Source organism: Osmerus mordax, chromosome 25 (assembly GCF_038355195.1).
Source record: "Osmerus mordax isolate fOsmMor3 chromosome 25, fOsmMor3.pri, whole genome shotgun sequence".
NCBI classification, from domain to species: domain Eukaryota; kingdom Metazoa; phylum Chordata; class Actinopteri; order Osmeriformes; family Osmeridae; genus Osmerus; species Osmerus mordax.
In genome coordinates, this window is record NC_090074.1 from 5,720,393 (window position 1) to 5,745,288 (window position 24,896).

Here is a 24,896-nt window from a genome sequence, read left to right on the forward strand (position 1 = left end):
ACAATGATAGGACAGTTTGAAGTATAACCAAACTTTGAATTGTGATTCTTGAACCATTTCATTGGCAGAATCCTAACAGTGCTGTTTGTTTGTCTCTGAGCTGAATGGGATCAATTTAGTTTAGCAGTGGAAAGACAGTTATGGTGTTCTAATAACAGTTTGCTGTGAATACTTTATTATGGCAGAGATGTTTGGGTGATTGGGACTTTGTTGTAGCACCTCTTGCTCACGTTTGTAAGCACCATGTCATAAGAGCAGTGTCAGCTAGAATAGTGGCTAGATCTGTATCTACTGTGCAGGTAACCTGGTCTACTCCTGCCAAATGCTACGACTTCATATTGCATGTTGATTCTGATGGAAATAGGGCTTCGTACATTTTCCAATTCTATTATGGTTGTTAATGCATAACATTTAGCATGATTATTTCCTGCTATGTATTTATTTTACAACTTTGAATGACAGCAAATAAATAAAGATACATTTCAGATGTATCCTACATAAATAGATTAGAACAAAGAGGTTTAAGCTATTTAAAGGGCTCTACTGAGATGTACTGTTGTCACCAACATTTATCATAGCATAGTTGTATACATACTATCATTATCTGTTTAAAGACCATAAGGTGTAAATACTGTATATATTTGCAAAATGTACTGTAGGTGAGGAGTTATGAAGATTACGTATATCAATATACAAATAGGCACTTGATAGGCATACTCTCTATATCCCACAAAGCATATTCTAGCTGCAGTAATTTCTGTATCAAACAATTTCAGAATGTTTGTTATATGTTAGAGATGTTCATGAAGATATTTTCTAGCCTGGCATATACTGTATATTTACTTGATTCCATTACAAACTAATATGTAGTAGAACAAAAACTGTATTTACTAGCGAGTGACCATAACGCTATGACCAGTAACAGTTACTGGCCATTACTTTGTGTTATTACATGAGTGAATGTGAATTCTAAATGAAAATAGAAGGACACAACAATAAGATCGGAGTTAGACGGATGCGTCCCAATCGACAAAATTACCAAAGTCCTTTCCCTTGTGACTACATTAGACTGCTTACTACGTCAGATTGTTTTCCAAATGGTTTCATCTTATCTCCTCTTGCATTGAAAGAGAGGGTTCAAGTCCGAACAACACACTTGCACACACGGACAACTGTGACATGTTACTCAATGGCTGTCTGTCATTCCCCATTCAGAACAATGTACTAATAACACAAGAAATGGTCCTGAAATAAATTGCAGAAGTGACAACTAAAAATAATGTTTGTACACTGACTTAACTAAACCTTAGCAACATGAAAACGACTTTTAAAACATCAAACCAGGAGCTGCTTACTAAAGTCTATCTACTTGTGAATAATGAATCCTGTAGCAAAATCCGAAGCAATATCATAATCCAAAAAATAGCACTATTACAAAGGAAAATACAAAGAAGACACAAATGTGTGCCATGGACTGCAAAGAAAGCATTATGGTGTTGCAGTGAAAAACAGCCTGTGTAGTTAGCCCATATACATTTGTACTATTATTATATGTTCTTTAAAATTAAATAATGTTTTCCAAGTACATTTGTGTGTGAGTTTATCTGGCTATGGACAACAAAAGTGAAATGACACCACCTAATCCTTGCAAGGGTTTATGTGGAATAAAATTGGTTATCTTACTTTTCATATCCCATCTCAAAATATATCAAAACCAACATTAAGCTACTTCTTTGACTGTTCTTCCATTGACATCAACAAACTAACATTTAGCTACAGTCAATAGTGCATTTCATACATTTATCACACAAAATATTGGCTAATTTAGGTTAACATTGCTCTGACTGCATCTGGGCTAACTCGGTGAACACAAAGTAATGATCTGAAGTCAGACTGGTTCAAGACATCTTTGCAACCATGCTGCGCAGACACCAACAGAATGGCAGGACTAATAGCCTACTGTTTGAAATAGATCTCAGCAAATCTTGACATTTTGTCAGATAAAGCAAACAACAACAGAACCTAGTCTCTATGTACTGTAGGGTATGCAGCATCTATAGCCACTTGGCCGATGGTAACATGAGCTGCAACGAAGACCCTGACTTCTTTCAGTGTCGCTGACCTCTGCAGAAAAAGGCACCAAGACGAAGACCTGCCCAATCACAAATTGCTGAATTTCTCTCTACAACCTAATGCGATTTCACTGACCAGGTGCAACCTCAAATATTGTTCCCAGCATTGTTGTATGATCGACCATTATAGATAGCTATAGCATAGATAACTTTGCTTCTGAAGAACCAAAATCACAGCTTTGGTATTTCTGCAATATGTCCACTTAATGTCAGTTTCTTGTTTTCTTTTTTCAATATGAAAACACAACAAATTTGACCAAATTTGTGACACTTGTTGAATGATCTCATCAGGTAAAATATTCCAATAGACTTGGGTGATAAAGCTTAAGCTAATAAAAGCATTTAGTCTTAACAGCACATAGGTCTTCCATTAGGGGCAATGGTTCCATTAGGGCCAATGCTCTACAGTTAGAGAATCTACACGACAGATTTATTTTTCAGCCCAAAAAGGTTAGAAAAAGCTGTTGCTCAAAGTACCTGCACTGCATATTGCAAAGGAAGCCCTACAGTTCAGATATTCCACCTCCACTTGGGACATCAACAATTTGATTATATGTCACACACAAACATTCACACAGACATACAAACACAAGGGAAGGGACACACACACTTGTGTACAATTTACAGATAGCAAATAAGCTACGTACAATCTCCCACCCTAATTCCCCAAGAAACTTGTTCTAAAACACACATATCATTTATGTCCACACACACTATAAATGTTTTTTTTTTCCTTTTTTGGATTTAGTTTGGCATGAATGCTTTTATATGAAAATTCAGCATCTGTTCTAATGTATGCAATGCAAACTGTTGTTAGAGGGGATAAACTCCTGAAAAGAATATATTAAAAAGGTAAAAAGAGAGACAAGCTCACACGATGGTTCGGATTTAAATAAAAAATAATTGCTTGCACAAACACAGCACAAAACATACGTATTTGCAAGCGTTAACAAAAGCTGAAACATTGAATAACCTTATGGAACAAAGCATTTCTAATACATGTGAACTACAACCAAATAGATAAAAATGATTCTTCTCTAAAACTATAATATCTCTGGTAACAGTAGTGCACTTATCGGTTTAAGCAGTGCAACATATATGCAAGAAAATAATGCAGTCCTCTTATCAAGCTTTTAAGAACTTTTTTTCTTTAAAAATGAGAAAAGAAAATCATAGAAGGTAATTTCTTAAGTAAAACAATTCAAGATTAAGCACAGGCATTTGAAGAAAATGTGCAAAGTAGCACTTAGTTTTAAAAATCTTACAATTGTTTTCAGACTGTACTGTAAAATGGTTAGTTACTCTCTACACCGATACAACTACTGATGGGTTGTCTACCCAAGTAAATGAGCAAGGTTGTTTATTTGCAATTGCAAGCAAATGTTTGTCTTATTTTTGATAAAAAGCAGGTACAACTAGTCAAATATCAGAACAGAGATTTTGAGTGACATGACACGAGAATAACAACCTTCTCCCCTTACTTCCAAACCTTTTCTTTACACACTGTATCTATAGGTTGCCAAGAAATCAGGAATGTATACTGTTGTCTGGAAAGTCAAATCTGCAAGTTGTGGTATGTGAAATAATTACTAAACTATTTTTTTTTGTATTTTTGTCTATGCCTACTGTTTGTTTTCTGTACATCCTGTCGAAACAAAGCAGGCCATTTGTGCCACCAGGTGGAGCTAACTTATCGGGAATAGTGCATTTTAGTCCTCTCCATCTGCTCAAATGGCTCAACAATGTAGTTCAGGTGGACAGGCTGTACAGAGACACTGGATTGAGATTGAATATTGTAAATGTCCCATGCAAGTTCAATGAAAATGATTATATATTTGACAGTAATCCAAATCAACAGATGTCTTTAAATCCTTAATAGACGTTTACATTGTCAAAGGATGATTATGCTAACATTGATGTTCATGATGACATAATCTTGTTTCATCAACGGCTGATAACAGTCTGATGCAAGATGTGGAGCAGCAAATATAATGGAGAGTGAGTGCGATCGCATACTCAAATCTGCCATAACTGTTAATGTAAAATCCCAAATTCCATATTCTTTTCAGAAATTCTTTTCCTGTTTTTTTGTCGTTGTTGTTGTCTCACATTTTGAAATGGAAGAGGTCTAATAGCCTTAACAGTCTTCTAGGGTTTTAGTGGCAGTGTATGCAAATAATATAAACTCCAAACAATATAACATTTTTGCTAAAATACTGTCGCATCAACAAACTCAAATTTTCGTAAACTTAACCTGAACCATCAAAATGCTCGGACAACAATGCTAAAACATATAGATATTCACTCCTCTAATCACTCACAGGAAGTTATATTTCAGTAAAATTATTAAATCAATTTGTACCTCGACAACAGCTGCATTGTAATCCCTCAATACCAAAACAATAAATAAAAACCCAGTGTCAAATGAATTACTCTCCTTTTCTTATCCTACATAAGAAGGCAATCTTGTGACCATCAATATCTTTTAGAGGGAATATTAAGCCCGAGTCAAGACTCTTTTTTTTTCTTTTTTTTCCTTGTTATTGTTGTTGTTGAAAATTATACCACAGTAAGGTTGGACGCTTATAGTGTCCACATCGGTCAGTATGGATTCACATCTGCCATGTTAGAAATTTCATGGCAATGTTTGCGCGTGCACACACACACACACACACACAACCACCACACGTACACACTCACACACCACAGTACATACATACAGTACACTCATGGACACGTAAACTCATACAAACATATCTATATTTTATATAGGTGTGTGAGTTTGTATGTGTGTGTGTGTGTTTCTTTCGTAGGCCTTTCGGTAGTGATCAACACGTAGATCAGTATTTTAGGAAAGCATACATTTAGAGGCCTGTAGTTCGGATCCATCCAGTGGATCAATATCAAACTACAAAGCCTTAAGGCCACCATCTTTTTTTCTTTTAGAATAACAAAAACACCTCTTATCTGGGAAACTTAATGTGCCAGTGTCTATACTCATTACTCTTCATGCCCCCCCCCCCCCCCCCCCCCCCGAAAAAAAAGAAAAAAAAGAATCTAGTGCCATTTTTCTTTTTCATTCTTTTTAAAAGAAGTTGTATCTTTTTGTACTTATCCATCGGAGACATGCATTCGCATGTGGTCATTGAAGTGCTCAATTTGGTCGAACTTGGCAGGGCAGACGGAACACACGTAGGTGGTCCCTTCTTGGCAGCTTGCCTCCGCAGCCACACCCACTCCTGTTCCGACCCCACCCCCTACCCCGGCGCTCCCCCCCATGGGCATGGCCAGGGCCACCACCCCGGCGCCAGGTTCGGGAACAGCCATGGGCATAGGAATGGAAACAGGCCCGCCGGCCCCCGCGGGCCCTGACAGGCCCGCCACGGCGCCGCCGCCGGCGCTGTGCATGGCCATGTGCCTCTCCAGCAGGGTCTTGTGAGAGAACTTCTTCTTGCAGATGTAGCATTCGTAGGACTTCTCGCCGCGGTGCAGCCGCATGTGAACGTTGAGGGAGCTCTTTTGGGTGAAGCGTTTGTTGCAGATGCTGCACTGGTAGGCGCGCACGCCCGTGTGCGTGACCATGTGTTTGATTAAGTAATCCTTCAGGGAGAACGAGCGCCAACAGATGCTGCACTGATGAGGCTTCTCACCTGGATGTGCACACAAGTTGTATGGATTAGGGACAAAGGCACGAGGCAGCAGCAAAAGGATGTGAGAGGAAAAAAACATTGAGAGAAACGGTAGCGTTGCGAAAAGTGTATCTCGGCTCTGCCAATCTAGCCTTGACCGAGGCGATGTGAAAGGGCAGTGCTCATTCCAAAACGCATTAATACTGTATTCAGGCTGCATTATATTTTGATTGGCATACATATGTATGCATATTGTACAACTGCAAATACGTAGGCAGAATGTCAAAGATTATTTCACAAAAATGAAACTTTCTTATTGAGTCTATTTATTAGCATTACTATTTTATTACCATTATATTCGTCTATTACCTTTTTAGTTTGGAAATAAAAATGAATAATCAATAACCATGTTGTGAATTGAAGAACAGTCAAATCAATTTCACACATCACATTCAGACATCATATCGTACATGTGAACGGGCAAAGCAATGACAACGTTACTCACCAGTGTGGACAAACATGTGTTTGACGTAGTTTTGTTTGGCAGTAAACGTTTTACTGCAGAGAGTGCACTCATAGGGCTTCTTCTCCCCTGGCCCCAGCCCTGCCGCCGCCTGCTGCTGCTGGGCCTGTATTGACATCTGGTTGGTGAACGGGGGCATAGAGGGGGGCGGCACGGCAACAAACTGAGTCTGCTGGCCTCCTAGGGACTGGGGGAGACTGAACAGAAAGGGTTTGTTGGTGCTTGACGACTGCGTGGCGAAGAGCGTGGGCAAATAGGAGTTTCCAGCGGTGCCCATCACCTGGGTGTTGCTGGTCATGGTGAGTGGCATCCTCAGGTTGCTGGTGTGTGATTCGGCCTGGCGCATGTAGTGCTGGGCACCTGACAGGGACACGATGGGGTTGGGCAGTGGATGCATCCCGCCGTCACTAGTGCTGTGGGACGTCCCGCCGTCCTCCACGTCGTGGACCTGCTCCGGAGACGAGTCGTCCACCTCGATCTGCACCGGCCCCCCCCCCCCCTCCGTCGGGGTGGCCCTCGTGGACCCCTTCCCGCCCGAAGCCCAGCAGGTAGTGCTGATGCTCGGCGGAGTCTGGCTCGGTACCGATGGAGGAGCTCACCCCCGAGTCGAAGCTCTCGCCCTTGGGCTCGCTCTCGACGCCCTCGGTGTGGTCGGTGTCTTCGGCGCAGTCCTCCAGGCCGCCAAAGCAGCCGCCGTACTCGTCCTCGGCCTCCTGCTTGATGTGCAGGCCCCCCGTCTGTATGCGTACCGGTCGGGGCTGCTTGCGGCAGTGCGTGGTCTCGGTGGACAGGAAGCGCTCCATCTGCTGGGACCTCTCGTGGATGCGGGTGATCCACGGCGGGTCCTGGCCGTGCTGGTCTTTCTGCGGGGCGAGCGCCGGGTCGTAGTTGGCCGACATGCCGCCCACGTAGTGGGTGCGCTCGCGGGTGCCGTTCTGCAGCGAGAGGCCGGGGTAGGAGTACAGGGACGTGTACGAGCGGTCCTGCTGCGACGTGGCCTGCATGTATCCCGACTCGGCGTCGCTACTCGGCCCCGACGTGCCAGACTCCGGAGTGCCTCTGGGGGTCTCCTGCCCGGAGTCCACTGGGACGACGGGAAACCCCCCCGGGCCGGCCAGGCCCACGTTCTGGGACACGATACGGGTACACTCATCGATCACGGTCTTGATTTGCAGGATGCTGGCGGCAGTGAGGATCTGGAGGGCCTCTGATTGAGACACCCGCAAGACCCCGCTGTACATAAAGTCTATCAGCTTTTGGATGGACTGCACCGAGACCACGGAGGGGATCTCAATGTCGCTGTAGCCCAAGAGCAGCTTGTCCTGAAAGAAGGGGCTCCCAGCGGCCAGAACACACCGGTGAGCTCGCAGCATGCTTCCATGGATCCGAACAGTCACGTCACAGAAGTGCCCGCGGTTCCGCTGCTCATTGAGGGTCTCAAGTACAGAATTGCTGAAGTTGTGGAGGTTGATGTTATGAATGCGCTCGGTCATCCCCTTGCAACTAATGTCACCTGGGGTCAGACGAAAACAAAAAGCGCAGTCAGAAATTACCGTTTTGCGTGACTCATTTCTGATGATGTCTTATCTTAGCACATTGTGCACATTAATTAAATATACTGTACATCAATAATAAAAGAAAAGGTTTTGGAAATTCCAAATTCATTCAATAAAATCATGCAAGTAAAACGATTCAAAGTCAACATAGAGACAATAACAAGTTCGTCAAACAGACCGGGAGGCGCCTTGACATTTGTTGCAGGAGACCAAGACAATCAAGATGGTTCCCACCTACTTAGGAATTGTATTACATGTACAGTGAGCCATTTGATTTGAGACAACATCCCCCCAGCAGGTGGTGCTATAGGCTTAAACGACCTATTTATTAGGCCCACATGTGCTACCGTGATGTGATTGTGCTCACATTTTTGGACGTGACACAAATGAGCTTTATTAAAGCTGATATTTCTACCCTACCAATTTGACCGAGCAAGGTTTAGGACACTGTGGTGAAGGAGTACGAACAGTTAAACAGAGTGAATGATAAAGTCTATCGATGACAATTTGGTCTAGGAAGCTACTGTCAACCATATAATGGATTGCAACATATTTCAGTAACGAAAGCATAGAACTCGATATATATATATATATATATATATATGCATTGGTTAAGCTAAATTTAGATAGTAAGGAGCCTAAAACAATTTGAGAGCAATGCTCCCTCATTGGTTGTTGAATAATGATTGGAAAACCATGGAAATTAAATGAAAAACAATGGATTTCCATAGCTTTGCCTGAGTACAACATTTGTATGCTGTTTGTTTTGTTTATCCTGGTGATGTGAGGATTTTATTTTTTATTTTTATCAAATCTCTTAGCAGAACAACATTGTTTAGCAAATAATGGAACTGCTTTGTATTAACCCTCCAGCTCAGTTGATCAACTATTTCGTTTCACAATCCTCTTCACCTTCTTCAATGAGATTCACCCTCTTTGCATATAATCATTAATTTACATAATTTCATTCAACCACACATCCCACATCCTGTGCATAAAGGCTCTTGAACCAGTCCTGTTTTACATCTGGGTGTCACTTTTTCTTTTTTTTTGCCACAGTGCTTACATTTGTGTATGAAACTCAGGAGTGAAATCTCACATGTGAAATGCATTTGGCCTTTACTGTCAATACCCCAGAAAAGCTGTTGAATTGTGTGTATTAGTATTTCATATACTGAACAGACAAATAACACATATGAAACCAGATATTGTTATGTGAAAAATATTGATCTGCATAGCATTTTGGTCCACTGCAAAGTGTAACTGGGATGTGGTTGCATATCTCTGCCACGGTGGATAAACTCCCTGTATCATTTCCTATCGGCCTTTGTGAACCTCCATCTGTACATGGAACTGTCAAATTGAGGAGATTAAAAGACAAAGTAGAATCCATTTACACTTCTAGACTCCTGGGAAACCAAATCGTAAACGCAAAAATACAGGGGCAGCAGGTGAACTGTTCCAGTAACACCAGGCTGAGCTCCAGCTGGAAAATCATGCCTATCCATCCTCTCCCAAAAACACTGATCCTGACAGGCTGCCACAACACACACACACACACACACACACCAAACACACACACACACCGGGGAATACTCACAGTCAGATGACAAGTTGTTGGGAAGATGTAGATGAGGCTAGTGATGAGGCACGGGTTGTGCTACAGGTTGCTGGTGGTGTTGGTGAGGGACCAGTGCTGGGCTATACCTTCATTTGTCTCGGCCAGATTCATGCGTCGTTCTGCCACAGTGGTTCCTTCAGTACCACCCTGGGTGAAGAGGAAAGAGGCGATGCGTAAAGCGACACATTGTCGTGTGGGAGTGTGGTGCTCTCAGGGCAGTGCGTTTGTCGTCCTCGATTTTTTTTTCGGCCACACTTTACTACGCACACTTTTGTATTGTATGCTGCTGACCTCTGCTCGTGAATGGAACGTGTGGATGCTGAGGATAAGAAGGCTCGGGTAAAATAATGGGATAAATAACAGCATTCCATAAGCAATGTATTCTTAAATCACTCAATTTGATGCCTTCCAATCAGCAATATGTGGGGTCAATTCAGTATGACCTGTGTGAAAGAAATTACAATACAGGGAACGTCTTGTCCGGCAGGACATATCCCACTGCTGTTTAGTGGACACTTGACTGCCAATTGTATTTCAAGGCAGGAAATCATATGGTCAGAGGGCCAAATATCCTTTTAGCAGTTAACTAAACTACTGGTCAGGAACACCGCATTCTTCCAACACATCTATTCACATTCCATCTTGACATGTCCAGATTGTCCTATTTTTAGGTCGGAAAAAAATCTATCTTCTTGTGTACTGATGTCTTACAGGAGATGCCCATGCAGTAGCTGACGATTAGAACTATTAACAGTGAATTCATATGAAAAGGCATTAGAGCTTTTCACATCCTCTGTATGTGAACGGTCAGCCTGTATGCACACATCTCCTAAATCAATGCCTTTCCTTGTAACCTGTAGGGTCCGGAGTTTGTGTGTCCACTACAGTAGAGAATCCTCTAAGAGAGAAAGTCTGAGTGGTACAGTAGTTAACAAGGCAAGTACAGGTGGTGTTTTTAGTGGAATGCTTAGCTGGAACCATGCCTCGTTATATCTGTTGTACGCCTCTGTAGGGGAATGTATTGTTTTGCTTCATCCTATAAAATGAGCTCTCTGACCTTCACTTGGGAGAGAGATTTCGCAAAGCCACAAAAGACACTGTTGGTTGAGACATGATGCCTTCCACAATGGCAGCTTGAGAACCAGCATGCATTCAGTGATTAAATATTAAACGTACGACTGTTTCTTATATAAAACTTTCTCTGACATTTTCCCTTGCTCAGCTGTGTTTTCTGGAGACAGTAAGATCATTGTAACTTCTCTGCCCCCTCCTTTTAAGGGAGGTAGGGAGTAACTGTTATCTCTGTAACTACTGTCAACCGACTAGAAGTGAGCATCTCTCTTTTCTTCCTACCTCATCCACCCACAATTCAAGTCAAGGATATTAACTGCATTGAAGCCTTGTTTGTCTCAAACGATATTAACGCTAAGCCCTCCGTTTTCCCTATCTTATCTGTGAGCTCCTCTCATGCTCAGAAGGATCGGTGACATTACTGTTGGGAGTGTTTTGTCCTTGGTGAACATGTTCTCGTGGGGTCAGCTACGATTCTCTAAAGCCAAGCCGTTTTTGGAATTTAACCCTTTAATCCTAGGGTTGCAATGTGTCTTGTTACTTCGATATCCCACATCGTTATGGTTTGGTCAGCACTTCCATTCAAAATCCCCCCCAAACTAACCATCTCCACCATTTCACAAAGCAAACCCCTTTGGTACACCAACTCACATTGTAAATACCTGTACATAGGCAAAGCCAAAGAAGCATAGGCTACACATCTGGGAAGTTGTCAAGTTGCACATTCCATCTACTTCTGTGCAGGACTGCAGCTAATTCATTAACTCGTGCAATACAATGACAACTGTCCAGCAGCTAGTTTGAAAGATACTCTATGTTCACCTTTTTAATTGTTTCACTTTATTATAAATGACCCCCATCGTCATTTGCTCATCGCTAGGATAACAGCATGGGAGCCTTCGACCGTTGTTTGAACGAATGGAACCGCCCGCGGTACCGGGCTACTGGGCTAGGTAGAGCTAGCCACTTCTAGCAGTTCAAAGAATGAAAAGCCAACTCTACTTAACTTATAGCTGTCAATACCTCAACAACTCTCTAACATAGATCCATAGACAGCTACTGCAAAATTACATTAGCTGCCTGTTTTCTTTTATGTCTTTACGTTACTCATTTTTCCTGCCAAACCTTTTTATTAGTTACATTTACATTTAGTCATTTAGCAGATGCTCTTATCCAGAGCGACTTACAGTAAGTACAGGGACATTCTCCCCAAGGCAAGTAAGGTGAAGTGCCTTGCCCAAGGACACAACATCATTTTACACCCCCGGGAATCGAACCGGCAACCTTCTGATTACTAGCCCGATTCCCTAACCACTCAGCCACCTGACCCCCTATACTTAGGACATTATGCCGGCTGGCTGGCGTGTGAAGTGGTAAGCTGGCTAATACTTAGTGCTATCTAGCTAGGCTAGTTAAGTAATTGAAATAGATAGATAACCTGGACTTCAGATATAATAGTCTACGTCATAAAAACAGCTTGTTTGTGCATCGGTTGAGTTGTTGTTGTGATGGTCATTTGAATTTTATTTTTTGGGGGTCTTTTCACAAACCATAATTTACCACATAAATAAAATCTTGTTTTTAATAGTAGACCATTTAGATGTAACGTGTTCACTCAATTCTTTGTCATAGAATTCTGTAGACATTTCTTATTTGTGATAATATAACCTTATTTAGGCCTACCTTGATAATAATTTAATCCGGGATTGTATTTAAAAAGATCAATGAATCATCGTATGTGTTACATGGTCAACATAAGAGGAATAAATACTTCTCCAATGGTTTTCCATGCAATATCTAATATAAAAATATATCTGTAATGGAGATGTCTATGGGTCTTATTTACAGGCATGAGGGTGTATTTATTTTTTCTTATTATGTGTCTCTATCATGTGTCTTTATTATTTTCCACTTAAAGGCAGTTACAGTTCACTCCGAGAATAATCAGATATTCAATGTGACCGTTTCTCATCTAAAAGTTGATCTCAGATTATCTGAACCCTACAGGTGTTGTTTTTCTGTAGACCATTTGATTAATTATTCAATTATAACTTTTCTGCCTCCCTCCCTCATCCATCCAACCTTCAGGGATATAACTTATCTAGTAACTTGCATTGACTGACTTTAGCATCTCTTATTTTTAAACTTTTCTTGTAACATAATTTGATAGTATTAATTGCCTTACCTTGTCCACATCATATCTGCTACAACCAATACATTCTAATGCTAAGTCTAATGTTTACCCATAAGTGCCTGTGATGCATACCTAAAATATCAAACGTCAAATAAAGCTGGCAAACACAAACAAGAACCTATACCCCTTCTCTTTGTGTGAATGTGTGTATGTGTTCAGTTTATCTGCAATCAATACTGATAAGACATGGCAGTCCAGCACAGTCAGACCAGGATGCCAGGACACGACTGCCTCAGATATATATAATAACACATAAGGCATTCATGCACTAACACAAGACAAGCATTCAACAACATGCAGCATGTGATTCTCAGGTTTACAAGCACTCATAAAAAAGCTATACATACAAGATACATGCAGCCGAACATACTGTAACACATTTTGAGCATAAAAATAGTCCATAACAACATCGGGGGAAACTGACTCAAATTATGGTTTCTGTTGATGATTTGGAACTACAAATATGTGTTGCCCTTTGGTACAGTTTCAACTTTATGTGGAGGACAATGTTAATGACAGGGAAAGAAAAAGCAAAGACAGGAATAATGTGTTTGCATACAATTGTCTATATTAATGCTGTTATATTCAGCTGCACTTGAGATTGGTTTAATGCTCCTGATTGTCTTGGCCTGTTTTAAAACATACATTTTTAAAATGGTATCTTTGCCTACTAACTATTGCACATCATGCTGTGTGTGTGTGTGATAATGTGTTAATGTACATGCATATCTATATTAAATGTAAATACAGACTATTCCAAACTATGCAATTTAGATCTGGGATATTTTGCCTTATATTATATAGATTATATATGATAGATGTATGTCAATCTGGATTGAAGCATCTGCTAAATTAATCAAATGTAAACATTTTCAACAGAGAACATTCCGTTTTCTTTTTTGTTTTGTACTGAGACTAAAATACTTAACTCACTACATTCATTCCGGGTGTTATCATATACTGGTGGTAAAGCAAGCTTAATTTCCTGCACAATAATATTTCACAACACTGGGTGATATCAAAGGCTGCATGTATAACCCAATAAACTGTTTATTGGAAATCAACACACACACAGTACACATTTATTGTGTGTTGAAAATACTACAAATAACTATTTAATAAATGATTTTCTATCGCATGTTTGGTAAGGGACAGATGACTGTGACCTGATGCCAAAGGCCTCTTTGTGGGTAATATCTTTAGGCAACACAAACAAATACGTATATTACCTGCCTGGCTTTGGTCGCATTCTAGACATTTAAATGCACCTGTCTGAGAGGTGAAGTGAGGTGAATATGGGCGACAAAAGAGCCGGCCAGAGGGAAGCAGCCTTCAACTGCCCAGACTGCCACTCACTAGAGTGATTCCATTTTAGCTGTGACACAGTGGGTGAGCAGCAGCCAGTTCCTACCTGCAGTGAATGCTAATCAGTCCAGGGGTCTGTCTCACCCCCCCACCCCCACCACCCCCCCCCCCACACACACACACACACACACACACACCCCTCCCCCACACCCCTCTCCCTTCCCCGCCTTGGACGAAAGGGGCTGATGATCCTTCAAAATTAATTAGATCCTTTTTGGAGGCAGCCATTTTCTTTCACTCCTTATTGCTCTGGCAAACACTGTACTGTGTTTCTTGCTGCCCTTGTCCTTAGGAGACCCACAATATAGTTACAAATATTCGTATTTCTTGAAATCTTAACTATATTTTTGAGACTGATCTGACCGTTTTGAAAAACTCCTTGTCTATCTTTTTCTCTCCATCTCTCTCATTCTCTCTCTCTTTCTGTCTGCACTGTGTGCCTGTCTCTGTAGAGTTAGCTGTCAATACGTCCCCAGAGGTCAGTTTGTCTGCTAGAAATCAGACACAATGCTCCAGACTGCCAGTGCCATGCCCTACTGCCACAACAAAGACCACGGAGAAGGAGAGAGATAGGAAGAGAACAGCATCGGCAATCTGAGTTCAGGTTAATCACGGCTGCCTTAATTAGTTGGCAACCTCATAAAATACACTGTGCCGAATTTGGAAATCAGTTTAATCTAGGGGGAAAATGAAAAGGTGGGGATAGGGGGATGGGGTGGAGGACAGAGATGAGAGGAAGGCTTGTGAAAAGAGACGGTGTCAGCCATGTGAATAATATACATCTTGAATATGCAAATTTGACTTACAATACACAGTACAGGCATACATTTTCTCCTCATTTGTGCCCACAAAAAGAGATAAGGGTTTACTCTGGCATTGTGATCATCTGTAGTGCATGTTATACTATATGATTATGATTAATCAGGAACACAGTTTACACTAACCCCATTATTCATGAAGAAGATAGACAGTCGTGGTATTACTGCTAGTTGTTGGTGCAACAATAAGTATGATTCAGGAAACATTTATTTAGGAAAAGATTTAATAAATGAATGTTCTTAATATGAAAATAATTTGGATTCCTATTCAATTTCAACCATACATTTTATAGACTACAGTTTGTTTTGCCCAGAATTTTAATCTGATAAAAAAATTGGAATTCAGGGAAACATCCAAACACACATTGAATTATTTGGTTCATGTATTATGTTCCCATTTCCATATTTGCAACCAACCAAGCTCCAGTATATGATACAGTTCCACTATTCAAGTACTGAGTACTATTAGAATTTCATAATTCAAAATAACTTCTACATTTTACACACCTCAGCCGTGACCTTTCAAACAGGTAATAAACCAAACAGAATTCAAATTTGGTCTCATCTGAACACAAAACAATTAAATATTTCATAATTTAATATTCAATTCTCGCCCACAGCATTCTGTTGGCTAATTAAATTAATGAACAATATAAAGCACTACATGCCTTATTACTGTGGAGTGTTTTAAAATCCAGCTATTGTGCTGTTAAGTATAAACATCAGAATTGCCTGATAATATGCTTAATGCACCTAAAACACACTTCAGTAGAATCTGTGGAAAACAAGCACTACATTTTTGCCGTAATTGATTTACCTTTGACTTGTGCCACTGGACCTAGTGTAAAATCAACCACATTTAAAAACAACATGAACTGAACACCTGCACTGCTTAAACACAAACATTTCTATGTTATGTTGGGCATCACTCAATCTAAACGATCACTTGGACTCAAACAAAGCATCAGGCCTGTGATCCCAAATTAGTTGACAAAAGGAGGGGATGAAGCAAATCGCTAATGATGGTATTTGATGAAGGGCTGTGTGGAATAAGGTGTTAGCACACAAATAGCATTACAATGGTTGCGATATGGCCATGATTCTTTAAGACATGATGGCACTTGTGGCTAATGGGCCTGGGCTGTAGCTACTTTGGCTTTCATAAAGGGGACCCAATTTCTTGGCAATTATATTACCATGATGGGGATATCCATGACCAAGAGCAGACTTAATTACACATGACCTCAAATCATCAGGACACAAGTGTACATGGTTTGTCTAACGGTAGCAAATTTGTTGGCTGGACAACATGCTCAGCTATATCACCTCGTGTCATAAACACATCCACTACTATTACAGATTCCAGAAGGTATAATAATCTTTAAGGCACTTTTTTATATTTTCAAGCGTACAACATACTAAATAAAACCTACTTTATTTATCGTCAAGACAAATGCCACAGTAGACTGTCAATCATAGATAAGACCACTTTGCACTGAAAATGCAGTCAGTATTAGGATGTTATTTGCAGAAACACTAATCGAGTAGTACTCGTTCCCCGTTATTCTACGCTTTTAGAAATGAGTTGTTCAGATGATGAACCATTTGACTACTCATGTGATAGTCTCACGAATGCTCCAACCCTGAAGCAGATATTTGAACAATTAGAGACTTATTATTTTTTGGCACAGGTGACCATAGCAACTGAAAAATTTTAGGAAGGGAAAGAATGAAGAGCAATACTGTTCGTCATGTTGGAGAGCTTGGAGGGGGGGGGGGGGGAATCACTCCTCATCCTACATTCAAAGTGCTCTGTCATTGGGCTGCACATAAACAAAATCCAAAAGCTATACACTACCAAGACCTTGTAGAGTTGTAAATAAAATTCAGGACAGCCATTTATGGTTTTATGAGGCCTGATTAAATCATTCACATGGCTTAGGAAAAAAACAAACACATTTTATGTTAGAATCAGCCATGTCATTCTTCAAGAACATCAGGTCAGAATCAACAGTAGACTATAGGACAATAAGTTAAACATAGAAGACGAATTTAGGAACAATAAACTGTATGGCTACTCGCATTGTGTTAAAAGCGGATATAACCTCTGAAATAGGGTATGTTGTACAGAAGTGATATCTTATTAGCTCTTATGACTTATCTTTAATATTCATATTCTGACAGCTGGTAACATGGTTAACCAGAGTACTCTATACGTAGTGTCAAATTGAATGTCCCTGGGCCAAAGGCATGCTGGCTAGTTTCTAGCTAGTAGGGTTAGCTGCAAGAGCTTGAGAAACCAATAAACATTACACTTGCATTAGATTCAACTATGGCATGTTGAAAGCTGATTGTAACAGGGTTGACAGAGGGCACACAATATCAGTCCGATGTTGAATTATGGTTATTTTCTTGTCTTGATGTCATATGACCAAAAATAGACCTGCTCAAGCCCTTCCAACTGACCTAAATCCAGTGTCTTTACTTTAATATTTGCTCTTTGTTCTCATCAAACCTCTCACATTTGTATGCAATGATTCTAGAGTTGATTTTAACAAAGTACAAGAGAACTATACAACCAGACCATTTTACCTGTTTGCACCAGGCAAGTTCTGATTCCTTAAGGATTTCAATGAGACTGGAAGAAAAAACGACATCAGAAAAGCTGTCCTTACGACTGCTGAACAGCCGACCTGTGCCCACTAGGTTGGGGTTCATTTGATGAAACAAAAGCTCTGTACGTCTTCAGTCAATTCTCAAAATTTAAAAACAGCACTGGAACTCAGCAGGGTTGATGCAAAGTGTTTTATTGGTTCTCAGGCAACAAAGATTCCCAATAGAACGTGAGCGTGATCCCGGGATCAGACTGAAGTTTTCTCCGGACAATTTAACTTATATAGTCTTCTTCCCATTGTATGTTAATATGGTATGATATTTATTGGTTACATAGACATTAGGTAATCTTACCAAGCGTCCTTGTCTCAGGGGATTCAAACCAGGTACTTTCCTACATAGACACTTCTTCCAATTAGGCTCTTTCTGACCTTGAACAGCCAGCTGCATTAGGTTTCTGGGCGTAAGGCCACAAATATGTCTCATAAGTTATAGCTATGCATCCTGGTTCTTTATGGAAGCATACACATGCTCTTCTCCCCCACTCATCCTTTAATTATTTAAACCTTATATTTTGGGCTTCATGTCTCCTACCATTGTTTAGGGATAACAATAATCAGCCAACAGCTTTGCATCTGGTTTCCACTAATATAACTTGTAATAATATGGTTTCCAATAATACAGCATATACCAAAGAGTGATTACAAGTATCTTTAAGTCCATAATCATTAACCATCTTCATAATTACAACAGTATGATGTTTTTTCCACATCACATTCTATTTCTATTCAGTAAATTCAGGAAGTGAGTTTGAAGGCATGAATAAATAAATAAATACATCAAATAAACTCCTGGCCATAGCGTAGCATAGTGTAATGAATGTAAAACATTTAGCATTATTTACAAAAACAAATTATTTTTGTGACTTGAAGAAACAAAGGTACTATACAGTATACCGTTAATCCAGAATGTGTCGACTCATACTGCCAACGTGAAAATAAGCTTTACAAACTTGAACCATAAACTTTTGTGTTGCAAGAGGAGCTTGCGAGAAAGCCAGCGATTTCACAAGAAAGGAGTAGCGGCCAGAAGCCCATTAATGTGTTTTTTTCTTCAATAAATACTCAAAATTATTTACCAGAAAGGGGCCAATACCACAAATACATCAGCATTGAATCTTGAGTGAGCAAATCTATCAGACAATATTAATCCAAACTCGGCTTCCAGATGGGCAACAACAAAAGTGTGATTACTATTAGACTATTAGACAAGGACATTAATAATATTAGGCTTGCTTACATTGGGTATTCATTTGTAAGAATGTGATCAACATTCACCAAAAGAGGTAGTACTTTTATTTTCTAACGATCTTCAGTTGCACAATCTCCTTTAATGAAAGCTACAGTAGGTAGTTGTAAACACTGTCTGTGTCAGTCAGCATACCTGCTAAAAATAATACTAAAGAGCTAGCAGCTATAGTCAATTATGCATATCGCTTGATAATCGTGATCCATTTCATGCTTGAAATGTTTGGATAGTTGTTGTTTTTTGCAGTTGGTCTTCATTACAAAATAACACATAAGGATTTCCTGAGGTTGCACTGGTAGTACTAGGAAACTGGCTTACATTAAGTCTGCCAACTATTTTATAAAATTTAACAAAAACCTTATTGCTTCAAATAAAAAGTAACAATGAGGTGTGGAAAGACTTTGGGGTCTTAATAGTCTTAACTTTGTGTGGGGCAACCCTGGCTTTATCGCACAAATGCCATTGTGCAGATACTGTCAAGTTATGTATTCAGTTGTACAGTCTTGGCTTCTGTATTTTGAGATGTTTACTAGCATGAGACATGAAGATTCTTTCAGAGAATAGAGAGTTAAGTTAGTTTTGGCATAATCCATGTAATATATGTATATATTTCTTCTTTTTTCTTTTTCTTTTTAAAAGCAATCTCCAGATACTTTTCCACTCTTGAATACACAGTGATCTCACCATGACTTGTCGAAAACCATATGGGTAGCTGGGTTAACTGAGGACAGACATGCAGCTTGGCAAACATACAACTTCCCTATTAGAATCCAAGATACATTTTTCACATCACTGAAATACTTGGGCCCTCGTGTTTGCATTTATAGTCAAAGACTATTACTATTTTACATGATCCATGTCTTTTGACAAAATAAAATAATTGTCTTGCAACTTTAACATTGATAAAGGTCCATTTAGACAAAATAGAAAGGGACCTTCAAATTTAGTCTACAACTGGTCAATTTACACCCCAAGACTATCTATACCTGTGTAAATCCAAACTATTTTAAGAGATGATTTAGAGAGTTCAGCAGCTGTTAAACTTCCTACTACATCGGTTAGCTTTGATCTGCGTTAGTTTTAATTAAGACTATCTGGAAATCATGCTGATCAACATTGCTTTGTAAAAACTAGCCATGCTGCATCTAACACATAAAAACAACTGACACTGCAAGCCTACTATTTAAAATGTGCAAGTAGAAAAGGTGGATAATTGATCAGATATGTAACTGTCTTGTAACAAGATATAAATCCTAAAGGTATACAATGTGTGCTATTGCACTGAAGCCTTGCAAAACCAATCTCGACCTCTACACCTTCACCATCATGGCAAAGATCCAGAGTTTAGTGTGTTGAAATACACATTTTCAGTTACAGCCATTTTGAAGTAGTGAAAGGGATAACGTGAAATTATGGCCTACACAGACAATGGCCTACACATATGTGCCTTGGTATTCCCATAGCCTGCTTGGTGACGTTGAAGACCTAATGTTATAACAATAATAATAAATCATATAGCAATCGCTTTAATCCAAAGTGACAAACAGCACAGGAATGGGATTTCAACCCATGACCTCTGATAGGATGTTACCCATGAATGAAGAAGGTGTGCTGTAGTATAGACAATTGGGGCAGAGGAAATGGTGACCTGGACTCCATCATCATCATCATCATCATGTACATTGTGACATTTCATGCATAAACTAGCGAGAGACATTTAAAATTGTGGGTTAGGTGTTGACCTCCTGCACTACTGTGAAACACCATGCAAAGACTCAAATGTAATTCAGTAGTAACATTTCAGAGCAGAACTGTGATGTCTCTTACCTTTCAGTTTAAGATGGACCTCCAAAACCTCCCCATCTGGCAATGACATCACAAATCACATCTGGAAGTGTCTTTGTAAGCCGATCCAGACCTATTGCTGTGGAAGACAGGCTGAATCAATGAATGGAAATATAAATCCTCCATTTGATAGTGATTAAATGTAATTATGTAAGATATGACCTACATAAACATTTGTCGAACACTCAAATTCACACTTTTAGGATTTTCTGAATTAATGTTCCCCAAACTGTTTCTACATGTTACGTTAAGGGTTAGTCCATTGGGGGCACCATTAAGTAAGTAAGGAGGGTCTCTGGAATGTTTCTTGAGCAAATGGTTTATGTGTTGATGAGCATAGAGTAGCACTCCAATTTTTCCAGCATTTGGCTTGCTTTGCTTCTAATCTAAGCCCCATGCTGACTGAATAACATATTATTAAAATCCACCTTCAGGTGCTTGTGATATTTAAATAGAAAGTTAACTAGTGTTGTTAGCAATGCAAGTGTAAGAGATGGGGGCCAAGCCTGATCGGAGGCCTTTTCACTGAAAATATTCATAAACATCTGTAATCATTCAAAAACATGATTGAACAACATGTTAAATATTGTTTTATAATGTAGTATGTTATTAAAATACAGGCAATAACCTTTCCGTAACTGTATGATATTCTATAAAGAATATCAAATAACAGCATCAACTGATTTTTCTAATCATTTTGAAGAATCAGCAAGGGTCTATATGGTTGCCACAACAAGCCAAAAACATTTTACATTTAATCAATATAACCAGACTGAACGATTCTGAGACAGTATTGCAGTTAATACGTACTCCTGCCTACAGTGACCTTATGACCCCGTTGGAGATGACGAAGCTATCCTACACTTAAACCAGTAAGTCTCACTAGCAATCATGTATATAGATCAAACATAACGACTGAGAAACACAACGTCATACATACAGACCAATGTTTTACCGATCGCTTTGAAAATTTCACCTACAAGCTCAGATTTCCACACGCTAGTTAGGATGCTATCACTTTGTTGTCTTTCAGCAAGGGATAACCAGCTCACTATCCTTTAAGCACTGCAAGGGTGGGTTGATACACAGCATGATACAGCTGGACCGACCACCCTCACCCAGTGTTAAACAAGATATTTGAAAGTTCAAATGTGCACGAGCCTACCTTCCATAAATTATGAAATTTAAAAACAGGCTTACATATTCTGCAAAGGAATCAATCGAAACAGATAAACAAACTGTAATTATAAAATTGCATAATGGCCTTGATCTAGATTTTGGATATTTGTTTTTAGAAAAGTATGTTATTGTTCTACAAACAAATCAATCAATTATGATTTTGAGACTCGATTTTTTACATCAATAAGTTAAGAGTACCAAAATCACCTGGCAGAGATAAGGGAATATTGCACAGTGTACATAATAATATTCATTTAGATATAACAGGCCTTAGAATGCGCAACTTTGCACTCCTGAACGGTAAACCACTGGTGTTCAGTGAAATAACTGTATTAGATCGAATTGTTAAACTTTTGCATCACTGATTATTGACAACAATATTTTCACAAACCCACAAAAATATGTGACCCAATGTGTAACATTAAGGAACATTTGACATTTAGGAGACAGACCGTTGGCTTGCAGATGGGTGATATTACACACACACACACACACACACACACACACACACACACACAATGTATCCAGTGGGACCTCGAGGAAATCATGTTTCCAAGGTCATCATGTGCTTAAGATGTTTCAAATGAACTTGCTAACCAGAGCATTTAGGGCTACAGTATTCGGCCACATGTTTTGCCTTGTATAAAGGTGATATATCCGGACGTCTTAGTTTCGATGAATAGAATAGGTAGGCTTTAGTCTTAAATGAACATGGGATAGTTTCAGAAACTTTGTGAATCAGCAATAGTATGCTCCCATTAGCGCTCGCCTTATTAATAGTCCGTGATTAGCATTTGCAGAACTCAGATAGTCTCTTATGGATTATTTCCAAGTGAAATTGGAAACATGTTTAACCAATTCGAGAAACCGTGTTATTAATCATACATCGTTAATATGCTATGTCGTCATCACGTTAATGTAGCCTATATTGTTCATTTGCTATTGGTACGCATGGGCGTTATCTTAGCCCATCTGAAATAGTATATATAACAATAAGGGATGCCCTCCTTTTGTTAAACATGGCTCCAAAACCCAGGCCAGAAGGACAGTTTTTCTTTCATCAGTGGAACTAAATCCCCGGTCCTTCATATCTTTAGCCAGTGATATTAGCTCAAATGCTGTTACCTCTGTGGCAGACAGATGTTGCTTTAGCATGACTGATTTAATTCGACAAAACACTAGGTTATATGTATGAATTGGTTATATGAACTTGAAATTCATAAGGTCAAAGACATTAATATTATGAGCCACGTCTGATTAAAAAAAATAAGCTGCTTTGTTTGTCATATATCTGTTTCGGACATTGTTCGGGCCAACAAGTGACAATTTTGAAAAAAAAAAAATATTACATTGTCGCAAATTACGTTAATATATGTACATACGTACAGACTATATATATTTATCTATTTGTTTTTAGTTTAAATGGCCATTTCCTCTTGTTAATCATTGACTCAAAAGATGTACACGCGCGCTATAGGTCGGTTAGATCTCCAGATGTCAAGGGAATGTTGTTTATTGAGAGTTTTATGAAGGAGCTTGACCACAGTCTAGCTAACTAATCTTGAAATAACGATGCATGAGGATAATAGATTCATTACAGTTAAAGATAAAACTCTGAAACAATTTGGGGGTAAAGGTAATCATTTTGAGAATAATGACAGATGGGCAACTTCTCACGTCATGCTCAGCGCGTCTTTTTGGTCGGATACGAACGTTAATAGAGAAGACTATCGTCAAACCAAACTGTGAACATAGGCTATAGGCCTACTCCTACAAAATATCATTTTGAATTTGTCTTATAATTAATTGATGTTGATCTGGGATGACAGAATAGCTAAAGTTTAGATTTTCCTGTGTATTTGAGTCGAAGGTAATAGGAGAAGAAACTCTAGAGTAATATTTCCTCTATTAGCACCACATGCTTACACTCTTGTGAAGTTTGCATATTTCATACATTGTATTAGTGCCGATCTTATAAATAGCCTTATAGATACTATATGAACACCCGCCCCTTTCTATAGGATTTAGCTAATTTCTTACCTGCTGTCCAACGTGTGTCCTCTTCTGGTGGCAGCGTTTAACAGCCTCCCGGTTTTTCCCCGGCAAAGCCTCGATTCTAATATTTTCCCTTACTTTGTTTCATTTCTCACTTCCATTTTCTTTCATCTCATCAATAAACACACGCTGCAGCCTACCTTCATAGAGGACCTCAGTTCAAGTGTGCCCTCCCATTTTTAACTATACGTTGAATATTTTGGGGAGGCACGCCTTTTCACTTACGATTGGAACAGGGCGCACTGTCTTGAGCGGTGTAGGCTGGATCATAAATCGGTCAACGTTATTATGCCCCAATCGTAGAGCCGCTCACTCGTCCTACAGCACATAGTGGGACGTTGTAACTGGTTCTATAGTGCTTTCGAAATGGTAAATGGTTCTCCAACGCAAACAGGGGAGTACTGGGATCCAGTATGAACTGCATAAGCAAAAGTTTCATAAAAATCCTCGTCTCAATGTTTAAATTCATCCGTATGCTAAATGTGTAGACTAACCTATAGGCCTATTGTTCACCATAAATCCGTTTTAGTGTCTCTCACCATCTACAAGGCTGCTTCGTTTAGTCTTAGATAGCCATCTGTAGAGTATAACGTAGCCTATTGATCCCCGAAGCCTCGGGATATAGCGTACTGTTAATACTGAATGAACTCTTTAATGAAATGTTCCCAGCGTTGCTCAGAATGGCAGTCAATAGTAAATTACATATAATACGCGTGCCTGTACTTCTTATTGGTCAGAGTCGTTGTCAGTAACGCTGTCCATTGGTTCGCAGCTTCATATTGGATGAGGTGACTGCCAATCTTTTTAGGACCAACAAGCTAGATTGCCTGTCGCGTCTTTTACTTTCTACGCATTTCTATTTTCTCATTTATTTATTTTTTAACGTCCCGAGCTGACCTCAAGCCAACCAAAAAAATGGCGACGTTTTAGCGGGCCAATCAGAATGGGTAAAGCAATATAGCATTTTTTGTTCTCCAATGCGTTCAC

At 39.6% G+C, this 24,896-nt stretch overlaps 1 protein-coding gene across 1 annotated transcript; it reads right to left on the reverse strand.

Moving 5' to 3' along the window:
- Positions 1–5,198: 5,198 nt before the first annotated feature.
- On the reverse strand, positions 5,199–24,050 carry zbtb20 (zinc finger and BTB domain containing 20). The gene is given in 6 exon segments (XM_067229137.1): positions 5,199–5,782; positions 6,267–6,828; positions 6,830–7,797; positions 9,441–9,608; positions 20,658–20,754; positions 23,895–24,050. Coding segments are annotated over 3 exon segments (2,049 nt in total). The 5' UTR covers positions 7,778–7,797; positions 9,441–9,608; positions 20,658–20,754; positions 23,895–24,050; the 3' UTR covers positions 5,199–5,243.
- Between the last annotated feature and the right edge of the window lie 846 nt (positions 24,051–24,896).